Source organism: Eptesicus fuscus, chromosome 22, assembly GCF_027574615.1.
Source record: "Eptesicus fuscus isolate TK198812 chromosome 22, DD_ASM_mEF_20220401, whole genome shotgun sequence".
In the NCBI taxonomy this organism is placed as follows: domain Eukaryota; kingdom Metazoa; phylum Chordata; class Mammalia; order Chiroptera; family Vespertilionidae; genus Eptesicus; species Eptesicus fuscus.
In genome coordinates, this window is record NC_072494.1 from 16,379,045 (window position 1) to 16,392,847 (window position 13,803).

Here is a 13,803-nt window from a genome sequence, read left to right on the forward strand (position 1 = left end):
TGGATGGGCTCAAACTAGGAGCTAGGAGCGTGACTTTGCCTTGTCCCTGACAGTGGTTATTTAGTCCATCATTCTGCTCCTCCACCCACCCTCTACCAGTTGAACCAAGTCTCTTTCCGATTACTGGCTAGAGGGATTCCAAATCTCCCTTTTTTCTATTATTTAAACAAACAACAGAAGTGTATGTGAAAGTGTTCTTGTAAAGAGCCGAACATAACATTAAGAGTAAGGCTTTCCAAGACATGAACCTTTTATAAGGGTCGTGCCTCGGCCCTTCAACACTCCCTCCCAAAGATTTCCAGTCCTAACATTGATTGCACACCCGCTGTTTTCCAGCCACAATGCTGGGTTCTGGAGACACAAAGATGAGCAGCTCTGACACTCTCCCTCCCTCACAAAGCTCAAATTACTTTAGAGGTAAGATCCCACAGGAAGGATAGGCCAGTCCCTCATGATTCTGCCCCCTGGTCCTCCCACTGGAAAGATCACGTTGGATTCCTATTGCTTTCTTGACCTTAAACCTAAGCTAAAAAGCAAGGGATTGGGGAGGTGGGGGAGTCATGTTGTTATGGGAACAAGTTCCCCCTCCACCAATATGATCCTGTTCCAATCATTGACCTTCTTTCTGTTCCTGAAACAGCCTAAGTCTTTCCCACTCACTGGGCTTTCACTTTCTGTTCCTCTGCCTGGAACATTCATACTGCTCAGTTCCCTTCAGGTCTCGGCTCAAATGGCACCTTGGCAAAGAGGTTTTCCCTACTGAAATGGTCTTACTGACTTAGTTGCTAGGCTTCTTTATTATCTGTTACCCCAGTAGAACAAGCTCCTCAAGAGCAGAGACCTTGCCTGTCATCTTGTTCTCTTACCTGTCTGTGCCTAGAATAGTCTAGTTAATAATAGGTGCTCAATAAATATTGAATGAATAAGTGTACAAATGCCACCTCTTTTCTGGGTGTTCCCTACTCCAAGCACCCTTTGATGCACATACCCAATGGTCCCCCTCTGCTTTCCTGAGCTGGGAGCTCCTACATGTCCTCTATTTGCCTAGAACACACACTTACTTCTATGCCCAGCTGCACCCCCACTTTCAGAAAGGATGACATGCTCCTCTAATGCTTTTTCTGTCGGCCGATTCAGCAGGGCGGGGCCTGCCCCTTTAATCTGGGCCCCACCTGCTCTGGTCAGACTGGTTTGGAGACACAGGTAAAGGGAGGGAGAGAAAGGATTACTTGCAGAGCCAGCAGGGAGCTGAGCAGCTCCTTCTCAGAAGCTGGGGACCCTCCACGTCTCTCCAGGTTGAAAGTAAGAGGGTGTCATGGGTCCAAATGGCAAGGGGTAGGAGGCCCTCGAGGAGGTGGAGGGAGGGGATCAGCCCCACCAAGAAGCAGTGAGACAGAGGACGGATGGCAGGGAGAGGAGGAAGACAGAAGAGGCATAGAAAACAGCCATGATTGGACCTAGAAATCAGAATGCACAGACGTACAATGGATGAGGTACGCTAGTGAGGGGTTTAGAAATTGTCCCAGTACCCAGACTGGAGACTAAAGAATAGGGTACACTGCTACTGCCAGTTCCTTGGGACAGATTTGTTGGCAAATCACTGGTATCAGTTGCGAGGCGAGTTCCAAGTGGGTATCTACAGGAGAAGGGGAGGTTTGAAAGTGAAGGGGCAGCTTCTCTGTCCACAAGGAGATCCTTAGTGGGAAGGGAACTCTTAACAAAATTCTAGGCACCTCCTCTTCCTCCCGTTCCTGCATTAGGGTGACAGTGACCCCAGGCGTTTTGGTGGAGGCGGTAGAAGGCATGGGTGGGGACTGGCTGAGGCCATAGCTGACGGGGCCTGTGCCCCCTGACTCACCCTTTCTTGCTGGATTGAATTTAATGTCAAAAGTGTTCTTCCATTTCAGCTGCTCACTGCCCTCCTGCCTCCCTCTCTTTCAACACTTTCCTCTGTACCATGTTCTTCTTAAGGTCCCAGAAGGGGCTAAAGCCCATGAGGCCGGCTGCCCTGGAACGTTCCAGTTCTATCAACCCAACCTAAGGGCCAGAGGACAGGAGCTTCTGACAGAGCTCTCCTGCTACCCTCCGCAGTGACATGACCTCAGGGTAGACTCCAGAACTGAGGCCCCAGGATGACAGAACCCGAAACCCTGAAGCTGCTGGAAGTGGAGAGTCCCGAGGCCCCGGAGAAGAGCCCACCCCAGGCCTTGGTCCCCAATGGCAGGCAGCCGGAAGGGGAAGGTGGGGCCCAGTCCCCTGGTGCTGAGTCCTCTCGAGTGGAGTCTTCAGCTGGGTCTTCCCCCGCTGAAGAGGGGACTGGAGATGGTCTAGACAGCACAGTAAGCGAGGCTGCCACCTTGCCCTGGGGCACTGGCCCCCCGCCCAGTGCCCTGTTCCCAGATCCCCCTGGTTGGCGGGACATTGAGCCCGAGCCCCTCGAGTTGGAGCCACTCAGCAAACTGGAGGAGTTGCCTGAAGATGATGCCAACCTGCTGCCTGAGAAGGCAGCCCGGGCCTTCGTGCCCATCGACCTACAGTGCATTGAGCGGCGGCCCCAGGAGGACCTGGTTGTGCGCTGTGAGGCGGGCGAGGGCGAGCGCCGCCGGGCCTTCCTGCCCGCCCGAACCATCCAGCCTGAGCCCTGTGAGCGCAAGTGGGCCGAGGCTGTGGCGAGGCCGCCGGGCCACCCCTGCGGGAGCTGCGGGAGCTGCGGGGGCCATGAGGGCTTGAAGGCCGTGGCCTCGGTGGGAGCCGCTCTCCTCCTCTTCCCCTGCCTGCTGTATGGGGCCTACACCTTCCTGCCCTTCGACGCCCCTCGGCTGCCCACCATGAGTTCCCGCCTCGTCTACACACTGCGCTGCGGAGTCTTCGCCACCTTCCCCATCGTGCTGGGTGAGCCGGGGCCGCGAGAAGCCAGGGGGCATCTGGGAACTGCCCTTGAGGTCAGGGCCTGCCTGGCTTGGGGGGCAGGGGTTTTCCTTCACTCCGCCTGGACCCTCAGGCCTCGCACACCCTGCCACCCTGTGTGCCTGTCCCCTCCCAGGACCCCGAGTCCCACTGTGGGGAGCCCGTGCCTTTGATCTCTCCACTACAAGCCCTGCCCTGCTGCCTGTCTCCTGTTCTATCCTGACCCCGTGTTCTCCACCCCACCCACCCCCGCCCAGGGCTCCTGGTGTACGGGCTGAGCCTGCTGTGCTTTTCCTCCCTGCGACCCTTTGAGGAGCCGCGGCGGGAGGTGGAGATCCACCGGCAGTACGTGGCCCAGTCGGTCCAGCTCTTCATCCTCTACTTCTTCAACCTGGCCGTGCTGTCCACCTACCTGTCCCAGGACACCCTCAAGCTGCTGCCTCTGCTCACTGGCCTCTTCGCAGTCTCCCGGTGAGTGGGGGCTGAGGGCAGGGCACAGGGCAGGGGATGGTGCTAGAGGGACCCAGGTCTGAATGTCTGGAGAGCCGTTCAGGGACAGGGAGCTTTTGGATCCTGCATCAGCCCAAATGTGTGCCCCGGAAAGGTGAGTCCATTTCTCCCTTGCAACTTGCCTCCCCTGGGGGAGCAGCTCGTATGTCTTCCCACCAGAAGTTGATTTCAGAGACGCTTATGCCACCTAGAACTGAGCGGGCTTGCCGGTGTCACAGAGACCAACCTCCACGCATTGCAGCCACTCCTCTGTGACGCTCTGGTCAGGTAGCCATTGTTGAACACCCCCTATAACCAAGGGCTCAGTGCTTTAGAAGGCAGTCTGTTTCATTTTTCAAAGGCCCTAATTATTACAAAGTTCCTTATATTGTGCTAAAAACTGCTGCCCTGGCTCTGATCTCTGGAACTGCCTGGGATAAATTTGGGTATTTGATAACAGCCTGCTCCCCTAGTGTTTACTTGCTAAGTGACCCTGATTTCTTCGCTGTCCAGAGTCCTTCCCTCTGGGAAGGAAATTCTCCTACTTGTCCTATGGGGTGGGGAGGCCTGGTCAAGGGTATTGTTCTGTTCATACCAACCAAGGCCACGTTAGTCCTCATGGCAGCCTCATTACTCTCATTTATAATTTACAGCCACCTGAAATCCTTAAAGGTGCTTTCATGTGAACTACTGTTAACCCGGAAGGTACCTTTGAATTTGTCTTTACATTTTTTTCTCTAATATATTTCCTTTGGTCACTTTCGATATACGATTCCAGATTGATTTAACTGCTAAAACACTATTCCTATTGAGCTGAAATTGATCTTCCTGTTACTTCTGATGTAGTCTAGTGGTCATCTGTCCCACCAGCCTTGTATCACACAGCCCTGCATTTTCTCCCAGTAGATGTTTCCCAAGATAAATGTTCCCGCCCATTAAAGTCCACTTCCCATCTCCCTCTCGGGGAATGCTGGTTTCAGATACAAGTTGGTTTAAGCTGTAAGAATCATCAGGGAGCTAAAGAAGAATCGGTGATTGTCTTGTCCATCTGACCCATTTTATACAGAGGAAATCAGGACAGATTGGGGAGAAGAGTCGCTCAGGTCAGTCAGCATAAGTGGCAGGACTAGAATCCAGGTCCCTTCCCTCCCTCATCCAAGGTCCTTTCTTTTCTACCATAGGCAAGTTACTTAAGCATTTTTTAAAAATCTTCACCTGAGGATATGTTTTGATTGACTTTAGAGAGAGGAAGGAGGGGGTGGGGAGAGAGAGACAGACAGACAGACATCAATGTGAGAAACATTGATCTGTTGCCCCCTGTAGTTGCTCCAACTGGGGATCAAACCTGCAACAAATGCCAAAACCGGTTTGGCTCAGTGGATAGAGCGTCGGCCTGCGGACTCAAGGGTCCCAGGTTCGATTCCGGTCAAGGGCATATACCATGGTTGCGGGCACATCCCCAGTAGGGGGTGTGCAAGAGGCAGCTGATCGATGTTTCTCTCTCATCGATGTTTCTAACTCTCTATCCCTCTCTCTTCCTCTCTGTAAGAAATCAATAAAATATTAAAAAAAAAAAAAAAACCTGCAACAAAGATGTGTGCCCTGACCAGGAATCGAACCCACAACCTTTGGGTACAGGGGGGATGAAGCTCCAACCAACTGACCCACCCAGCCAGGGCTATTCTCCGTTTCTTATTGATTTCAGAGAGGAAGGGAGAGGGAGAGATAGAAACATCAATGACGAGAGATAATCATTGATTGGCTGCCTCCTGCACGCCCCCTACGAGGGACTGAGCCTGCAACCCAGGCATGTGCCCTGACCAGGAATTGAACCATGACCTCCTGGTTTATAGATTGATGCTCAACCATTGAGCCACACTGGCTGGGCTGTATCTACTTTCATCATCCATTTCATCTATAAGATAAAGTTGTTGTGAGGATTAAATGAGTTAATTCACGTAGAGTGTGTACAGTAGCCTGGCACTTGGTAAGGGTCTGCTAAACGTGAACTTTTACTATTAAAACAGGTTGCCTCCTGGTGTGGTAGAGAAGCAGTGGTTACTCTTCTCTGTTTAACAGGTTTAAATGTGGAGGCACATCAACTTGATAACAAGTTGCCCTTTATATATTAAGAGGAAGCTGCTCTCCTCCCCCATGGAGGGGTATGTATTTTTAGTGGATGTTCCAAGAGAACTTTGGTTGTGGCTTATCTAACCCTCTGAGCTTCAAGCCCTCTGGAAGCTGCCTTCCTTACTCTTCCTCTGGCTCTCTGAAATGGCAGGAGGAAGGGTAATGAACAAGCTTGGGATCAAATCACAGATTTACTACTTCCCACATATGTGACCTTGACCTTGGATCAGTCTTACTTAACCCCTATGGAATCTTAGTTTCTTCATCTGCAAAAGGGGGAATAAATAAAAAGGAAGGTACAACTGTAAAAGAATGAGGAAACTGTCTATCCTATATAATAAAAGCCTAATATGCAAATTATCCCCTCGGGAGTTTGACTGGGAGTTCAACCACTCACTATGACATGCGCTGACCACCAGGGGATGGTACAGTGGGAAGGAAGGCCCCGATCGGCCCTGACCGCCAGCCAGGTCTAGGGACCCTACACATGCATGAATTTCGTGCACCAGGCCTCTAGTATACTGATAAAAATAATCTCCAAGATATATAAAAAGGGGAAAAAGTCAATGTGCAGAACAGTCTAAATAGTATGCTACCAAACTGCAAAAGGGGGTGGGGAGGAAAACAGATCTTTTTGTTCATACATGCATAAAAAAACACTTTTTACACAAGAAACAATAATATTGGATACCTGGGGTAGGGGTGGAGGTAGGGAGGGGAGGAAAGAGAACAAAAAGGGTGGCAGGGATCAGTAGAGGGAGGAAGATATTTAATACATGCATTAGTACCTTTGAATTTTGAACCATGTGATTATATTGCCTACTCAAAATTTTTAATTAAAATTTGAAAAACAACAGAGGGAGGGAAATAATAAACTCACCTCATAGAGCTATCCGGAAGTCTATCGGGAATAGTGCCCCTTGAGTAACTAGCATTGCGCCTGGCACATTGTACATAAACATTTGCTGTCTTTAGAAGCATCAGTCATACCCACCAACCCATCAACCTCTCTCACTGCCTGTTCTCTCTTCTCGCCCTGGCAGGCTGATATACTGGCTGACCTTTGCCATCGGCCGCTCCTTCCGCGGCTTTGGCTACGGCCTGACATTCCTGCCCCTGCTGTCCATGCTAGTGTGGAACCTCTACTACATGTTCGTGGTAGAGCCTGAGCGCATGTTCACTGCCACCGAGAGCCGCCTGGACTACCCCGACTATGCCCGCTCGGACTACAGGCCCCGCCCCTGGGGCTGAAACAGTTCTGTCCTCTTGCCCCAGCCTGGGTACCTTGGTGAGATGAATCCCGCTCTGCCCTGACAGGGTCCCATCCAATCAGAGCTTGGATTGACTGACCGCCCTCCCCTCTCCCCCAGCTCTCCCCCATTCGGGGCTGGCCTTCACCTTCGAAGCCCAGGATAGGCATGAGGGAGGGAGGGAGGTAGACCAGATGTTTTCTTGCAGGGAAAGGTGGACAGTTATGTTCCTTAAGGATGCTGAGGGAACAGGGCCAAGACCAGGGGAAGCCTCCCTGAGGTGCCTGCCTCCCACCACAGCCACGAGCGCCCACCACTGCTGAACTCTTCTACTCTCTGGCCTCCTGTGAGGCAGTGGGCAGAGCCACAGCCAAAACTCTGACCATTTCTGTGCCAGCTGTATAAGCAGAGGGCCTCAAGGAGACTGGAAATACTGCTCTTGCCTAAAGATAAAGGCTGGGCATCAGATCAAATGGGACTTGCACGCTGGGTAAATAAAACCATCCTGGGGGCCTGCGTCGAGAACCCTCCATGACTGGCCCTCACAAGCCCTTTAGTCTCAGTCAAGACTATTACAGCTGCCCCAGCACAGAGCTGCTGCCTCCTGCCTTCCAACCGATTAGGCCCCTGTAACTTCCCACTTCCAAACTGCCCAGAAGAGAGGAGCAGACAGGGAGGCCTGCCTCCCGAGATGTGTGTGTGTGTGTGTTTGCGCGCGTGTCCATCCGTGTCCATGCATGTGGTGGCTGGGGAGTGGTTGGAAGGCACAATGGCTGGTGTTAACCCCGTGTGAATGTGTGTGTGGGGTGGGTGGAACAATAAATGACTACCACAGTCTTACTGGGCTCTTTCTTCGTGTTTGCACCCTATTCTCAAGTGTCCCTTCCATGTTTGCTTCATACTGAATCAGAAACCTCCCTGCTCCACATGGAGAGTGGCTGGCAGAAACCTCGAGAGAGAGAGAACCAGACCTGGTGAGAAAATGGGGCCATTCACAGACACCTGCCTCCCATGCCCATCGCTTAGCCCTCTCATTCCCTGGAACCAACCCAACAACATTCACTCAGAGAGACAAGTCCTGTGGGAAAAATAAGTCTATTTCAAGCCGGCAAAGCAGCAACCAGTCAGCCAGCCTTTCGTTTTGGCCTCCGAGTCCTATCCAAGAGAAATGGGGGCTGGAGGGGTGGGTAGGCTCCAAAGAAGGGCACCCTCCCTCTAGCAATAACCCTGGTCCTGGTCCCTCTACAGAGTCTGAAGGAAGGTCCATCTGGTGGTTCCCAGGAGTTGAGGCTAGTCTCAGGTTCTTCAGAAAAGTGAGATGGGAGAAAGGAGTAGCTGGCTGGGAACACTGACCCTCAACCTGCAGCGGTTTTAAGACACAGCATGGCAGGTCCAGTAACGTCCTTCCGTCTAGAGAGCGGGCCTCAATTTATGGGCTGATATTCTGAGTACCTCTTGGGGCCCAGCAGCAGAAACAGGCCTCCTGCAAGCAGCATGAGTCCTGGAGCACCCAGGGCCACTGCCATGATGCCTAGGACTAAGGGGGACAAGGCATCCACTGGAGGGGCACCCACACCAAGGAGCATCGACCTAGAGCAAGCAGAGTGGAAAAGAGAGGTAAGCAGACTTAGGAGGGGAGGCTAAGAGGCCCAGCCCTCCTCCCCTTCAACTTCCCGGTCCCTTGGCCCAGGACCTGACTCACCAGCTGAGGTAGTGTTGGTCCCAGTAGCCAGGGCCTGTAGAAGCCCCAAATGTCAGATTGAAGGCACAGAAGTTGTTCTGGGATCCAAAGAAGGCTCGGACAATGGGTGACTCGGGGAGAAGGTATGCCAAGGTGGGATGAAGAGGGGAAGCTTGACAGGGAAGGGCTGATTCTCGGCCCCCCTGCTTCTGGGAGAAAGCCACTGGTCGCCACTGCACAAAGCCTGATGGGAGAGAGCCCCATAGCAGCTGGTCCAACTGGGGAGAAAGGCAGACAGTGCAGAGTGAAGAGGACTAACCTTCGCCTGACCCTTCTGTTACCCCCAGCCTTTCTCAGACTTCATCTGTCACTAGTCGTCCTGAGTCCTGGCCTGGTTCTAGAACTCACAGGCTGTTTGCACTGGGACCTCAATCTTCACTCTATAGAGAGGGGAGTTGGACTGGATGAACACTGGCTCTTTGCAAGCCTGCACCCAGATCCCTCCTCTGGGCCCCTAGGCCTTGCACATCCCCCTGCCAGAGCACTGAGTCACACTGCACTGCCTGTCTTGTCTTCCCCACTGAGGGCAGAGACTGGGCCAAATTCATTAGCATGGCACCCAGTACTTAACAGAGCTGAATAAAGTGTTGCTAAATATTAAATGGTTGAATGATTGAGGTCCTAATAGGGGTTCCATCTACATTCACCCACTCATCTGTCTCCCCACTGGAAGCCTGACCTGGAAGACAGCAGGTGCATATTCGTCGTCGATGGAGTGCTGCTCCTGCATTGAGGGGCAGTCAGGGCCCTGGCCCAAGGTGGCTACCTCCAGCCCAAAAAGGGAGCGGTTTCCTCGGGGAGAGGCCCCAACCAAGGCCACCTCTAGCTGGCAGGTGTCCATGGTGTGCAGGAGGCGAGGTGGTTGGGCTGGTCGGCCGGATCTGGAGAACGCCTGCACCTAGGATGGAGGAAGCATGGGGAGTATGGGAAGCAGATGGAGGCCTGTCCTTGAAGGCCACCACCATCATTAACTCCCACCCTCATAACCCAGCCTCTGAGTTCTTCCCACACCCTTACCCTGAAGGCCAGGCTGCCATTGGCAAAAGCCCGGGTGGGGTCGTGATTGGGGTGGCCTCGAAATGTGGCACTCAGGGTGGCAGGATCCAGTGAGTCAGTGATGTTGTTCCAGGAGAACTCGGCCAAGGAGTATGGGGGATACGGTGTTCCCGGAGGCTTTGCTGCCACATCGGACGTGTTGGTGCTGTCAAACTCGAACAGCTGGCGGGTGGGGTGGGACAGGACGGGGCTTGCCTGAGTCCAGCTTTCTCCTGAACCACCCCCCCTCACCACCACCACTCACTAGACCCCATGCTCGGGCTCTCACACCTGACTCTACTTCACCCACCCAGCTTCAGTTTCTTCCTCTAATTGGATAAGCCCTCTCCTCTTTCCCTTGGTTCTCCCCCAACCTCCTCACCCTGGTAAAGACAAGGGCAGAAGAAAACTGGATGCTGTCTTTGGGAAGCACCATCAGGGCCCCATCAGGCTCAGGGGAGAGCAAGCGGCTCCAGTTGACGCTCAGGTTGCTGTGGGGGGTATTGGTGGCCACCAGCAGCACGGCTGGAGGCCCGAGGCTGCTCCACACATAGTGCAACGTGGAATTGGTGCCCACTGCTCGGATATGAAGCAGGTTTTGGGGGAGCCCCATCGAGTCAGGGATGACCTCCAGAGTCACCTGGAACATGGAGTAATGGAGGGTCAAGAGAACAGGATTAGGGAGAGACACAGGGCAAAGGAGAAGCTTGGGGACTTGGAAAATGCGGGGACAGGGTGGGGCCTACACGAGAAGTTCGTGTGGGAGGTATGGGAATCTTGGTGCAGGGGAAGAGGTGGGGAACAGGAGAGGGCGGATGAGCCAGAACTGCCCTGACCTTGGTTAAGAGATGAGCGCATAGAGCTAAGAGGAGGAAGAAAAAAATAACATTGCCTGGACCTGGGTTACTCAGGGCTGAGTCAGGATCCAGACTTCCCAAGATGACAGGAAGCCCTCTTACCCGCCCAGCTCCACGGCTGGCCCCAACCCCAAGTTAAAGAACTCTTCTCTATGCAACCACCCTCCCGTCCACACTCCACCCCTTGATTGCCCTGGATTCCAACCACCCTTCAGGCCTAGCACTTCCTGAAACCGCTACTGCTCTAGCCCCTCACCTGGCGGGTCTCCTCCCCCTGCAGCAGGCCAAACGGAGCTGCCAACAGAAGACTCAGGAGGAGAATGGGGCTGGGGGCACAATGCCCCCAACCCCAGCGGGGCTCCTCACAGCTGCACATGCAGCTCCAGCTTCAGAGGGCGGAAGACACCGAGTCATGTGACTTACAGACTCAGCTGATCTCTTTAAAAGGCGGAGCCATCACACCAGTTCTTAAAGAGACCGCCTCACTTAACCCAGCTCTAGGCTTGAGTGAGAATAGACTGAGAATGGTTAGAAGTTTGTTATACCCAGCTGGGTTGGCAAGACGTATGCCAGGCGTCCTCAAGCTACGGCCCGCGGGCCACATGCGGGTATTTTTGCCGTTTTGTTTTTTTTACTTCAAAGTAAGATATGTGCAGTGTGCATAGTAATTTGTTCAGTTTTTTTAAAACTATAGCCCGGCCCTCCAACGGTCTGAGGGACAGTGAACTGGCCCCGTTTAAAAAGTTTGAGGACCCCTGGACTAGACAGACAAGTAGACATATTCCTGACCACTCCTACCTAACTAGTCCCACTGAACAGTTACCTAAAAGTGGCATGATGTCTAGATTCAAGTTCTAAATGAGATCCCCCCAAATGACTCTGGTACAGAAGACACAGAGAGGAATTTGAAAGAATTCCGCAGGGAAAACGGCATACTCTAGAACTGTGGTCGGCAAACTGCGGCTCTTCCACAAAATACCACGGCCTGGGCGAGTCTATTTTGAAGAAGTGGCATTAGAAGTTTAAGTTTAAAAAATTTAGCTCTCAAAAGAAATTTCAATCGTTGTACTGTTGCTATTTGGCTCTGTTGACTAATGAGTTTGCCAACCACTGCTCTAGAAGGTTCTTTTTGTCAGTTACTATTTATTGAGCCCCCAGGTGGAACTAAAGAAAAAAAGGTAACTTGAAAATAGGATATGAGAGCAAAACATTGTCATGTCCAGCTGAATGAATGTACTTTGTGTTGTGCTTGGGTTTTGTTTTTTGCTTAATCTTAAAATTATTTTCACTAATAATAAATGCATATGGTACAAAATTCTCAAGGTACCACAGGGTATCACCCCTATTCCCTAGCAACTTGGTTTCTTCCCTGAGAAAACTATTACCAGTTTGTGTCCTTCCAAAGATACTTGATGCATACTCAAGTGTATAATACATTAGGTACACGTGTAAAATACAATGGCATCCACCATTCTGCAGTTTTTTTCACAACACTATTCAGTATCAGTGCACTTGGAGCGGTCTTACTCTCCATATAAGCATTTCACTGCAGGAGGATGTTGCATGGATATATTTAGCCAGAATCTTCAGAGTTCCAACATTTTGCTATGGCAAATAATGCTGAAAGGAATATCTCTGTATGTAATGTTTCATATATATTGTTTTTTAATGTTATTTTTAAGTTTATTGATTAAAAAAAAACATCAATTTGTTATTCCACTTACTAATGCATTCTTTGGTTCTTTTTTTTTTTTTTTAAATATATTTTATTGATTTTTACAGAGAGGAAGAGAGAGGGATAGAGAGTTAGAAACATCAATGAGAGAGAATCATCGATCAGCTGCCTCCTGCACACCCCCTACTGGGGATGTGCCCGCAACCAAGGTACATGCCCTTGACCGGAATCGAACCCGGGACCTTTCAGTCCACAGGCCGACGCTCTATCCATTGAGCCAAGCCGGTTTCGGCGGTTGATTCTTTTTTAAAGAAATGTATTTTTGTTGATTTTAGAGGGAGAAGGAAGATAGAAACATCAATGATGAGAATCATTGATCGGCCGCCTCCTTTACGCCCCCTACTGGGGATCAAGCCTGCAACCCCAGCATGTGCCCTTGACTGGAATCGAACCCAGGACCCTTCTGTCCACAGTCTGATGCTCTAACCACTAAGCAAAACCAGCCAGGGCTCTTTGATTGATTCTTATATATGCCCTGATCAGGGATCAAACCCACAACCTTGGCATTTTGGGATGATGCTCTAACCAACTGAGTACCAGACCAGGCCAGTATTTCATATATATTTGTAACCAAATCCATATGGTAAACACCAAGGAATGGAATTGCCAGATCAAACTGCCCTTTGAGACTTATCAATTGCTGCTCAAACCATGAGTTGAAGGCCCATTTCCCCACATCCTTGCAAGTGTTTATCAAACTTAATTTGCATTTCCCTTATAAATAAGAGTGAGCATGTCATGTTTTACAGTAATTTATTTTTGCTTTTCTGGAACTATTTACAAACTGCCTATTTTTCTACAGGTCCTATCTTTTTTTATTTTTATTTTTTTTATAGAGAGAAGGGAAGAGGGAGAAAAAAAACACCGATGTCAAAGTAACTGCCTGCTGCATGACCCCTAGAGGGGATTGAACCCACAACCCGGGCATGTGTCCTGACCAGGAATTGAACCAACTTGTCAGTGCACAGGTGCACAGGACAAGCCCAACCAATGAACCACACAGGACTTCCAAGTCCTAAAAGCCGTTTCAGGGAATTAACTCTTGTATTGTTGAAACATCCTCCCTCTCCCATTTGTCTTTTGCTACACAAAATTTTTAAAAATATATTTTTATTGATTTCAGAAAGGGAGACAGAAACATCAATGAGAGACAATCATTGATCGGCTGCCTCCTGCACGCCCCCTACTGGGGATCAAGCCTGGGTTGCTTATAGTTTCCTTTTCTTATATTTAAATCTTTCAGCTGCCCAGAATTAATTTTGCTGTAATGAATCAAGTAGGGATCCAATTTCACTTTTTCCCTCTAGGACCTGATAAGGGAGAGTAAAAACAAGTCTGGGCTTAATACCGAGGATCTAGTGGTCAGAAATTCAAGTCTCTCCACCACCCAAAAGATACTGCTTTTATAGAAGGGAAATAGAATTTTGCTGAATCTAGGAGTTTGACAGTAGGAAGAACCATGAACAAAGAGAAGGCAAAATTTAATCATTATGTTAAATTTAGGCTTTGAACAACAGCACGAGGGGGCTTTGACAGATAGAAGAGTACAGATTGATCTAACATAACCAGAAGGGATTTCCATAGGTTCAGGAGATGCTTAAAGGGAAAATTGCCATGTACAGTTATCCAAGTGCTTAATCGTTAAGAGTTGAAACCAGA

At 50.6% G+C, this 13,803-nt stretch overlaps 2 protein-coding genes across 4 annotated transcripts; one reads left to right on the top strand and one right to left on the bottom strand.

The window, feature by feature from the left end:
- Positions 1-1,236: 1,236 nt before the first annotated feature.
- On the top strand, positions 1,237-7,645 carry TMEM79 (transmembrane protein 79). Of its 2 annotated transcripts, XM_054712023.1 has the most exons (5): positions 1,237-1,302; positions 1,972-2,892; positions 3,165-3,378; positions 4,050-4,101; positions 6,570-6,759. In XM_054712023.1, exons 2-5 carry the CDS (start codon positions 2,133-2,135, stop codon positions 6,693-6,695), a joined length of 1,152 nt encoding a protein of 383 aa, XP_054567998.1. In that variant the 5' UTR covers positions 1,237-1,302; positions 1,972-2,132; the 3' UTR covers positions 6,696-6,759. The 2 variants fall into 2 exon arrangements, with proteins under 2 accessions (XP_054567998.1, XP_008153874.2); XM_008155652.3 differs by lacking the exon at positions 4,050-4,101 and having other exon boundaries at positions 6,570-7,645.
- Positions 7,646-7,852: 207 nt separating this feature from the next.
- On the bottom strand, positions 7,853-10,830 carry GLMP (glycosylated lysosomal membrane protein). 2 transcript variants are annotated; one of them, XM_008155648.3, is made up of 6 exons: positions 10,666-10,827; positions 9,935-10,192; positions 9,535-9,735; positions 9,197-9,415; positions 8,479-8,735; positions 7,853-8,366 (listed from the first exon to the last, which is right to left on the bottom strand). In XM_008155648.3, exons 1-6 carry the CDS (start codon positions 10,783-10,785, stop codon positions 8,201-8,203), a joined length of 1,221 nt encoding a protein of 406 aa, XP_008153870.2. In that variant the 5' UTR covers positions 10,786-10,827; the 3' UTR covers positions 7,853-8,200. The 2 variants fall into 2 exon arrangements, with proteins under 2 accessions (XP_008153870.2, XP_008153872.2); XM_008155650.3 differs by lacking the exon at positions 8,479-8,735 and having other exon boundaries at positions 10,666-10,830.
- Between the last annotated feature and the right edge of the window lie 2,973 nt (positions 10,831-13,803).

Coding starts and splice junctions, on each gene's coding strand:
- TMEM79 (XM_008155652.3), top strand. CDS start 2,133: ATGACAGAACCCGAAACCCTGAAGCTGCTGGAAGTGGAGAGTCCCGAG. Junction 2,893..3,164: donor CACCTTCCCCATCGTGCTGG/GTGAGCCGGGGC, acceptor ACCCCCGCCCAG/GGCTCCTGGTGTACGGGCTG. Junction 3,379..6,569: donor GGCCTCTTCGCAGTCTCCCG/GTGAGTGGGGGC, acceptor TCGCCCTGGCAG/GCTGATATACTGGCTGACCT.
- GLMP (XM_008155648.3), bottom strand. CDS start 10,785: ATGTGCAGCTGTGAGGAGCCCCGCTGGGGTTGGGGGCATTGTGCCCCC. Junction 10,193..10,665: donor AGGGGGAGGAGACCCGCCAG/GTGAGGGGCTAG, acceptor TCCATGTTCCAG/GTGACTCTGGAGGTCATCCC. Junction 8,736..9,196: donor ATGCACCTGCTGTCTTCCAG/GTCAGGCTTCCA, acceptor CTTTCTCCCCAG/TTGGACCAGCTGCTATGGGG.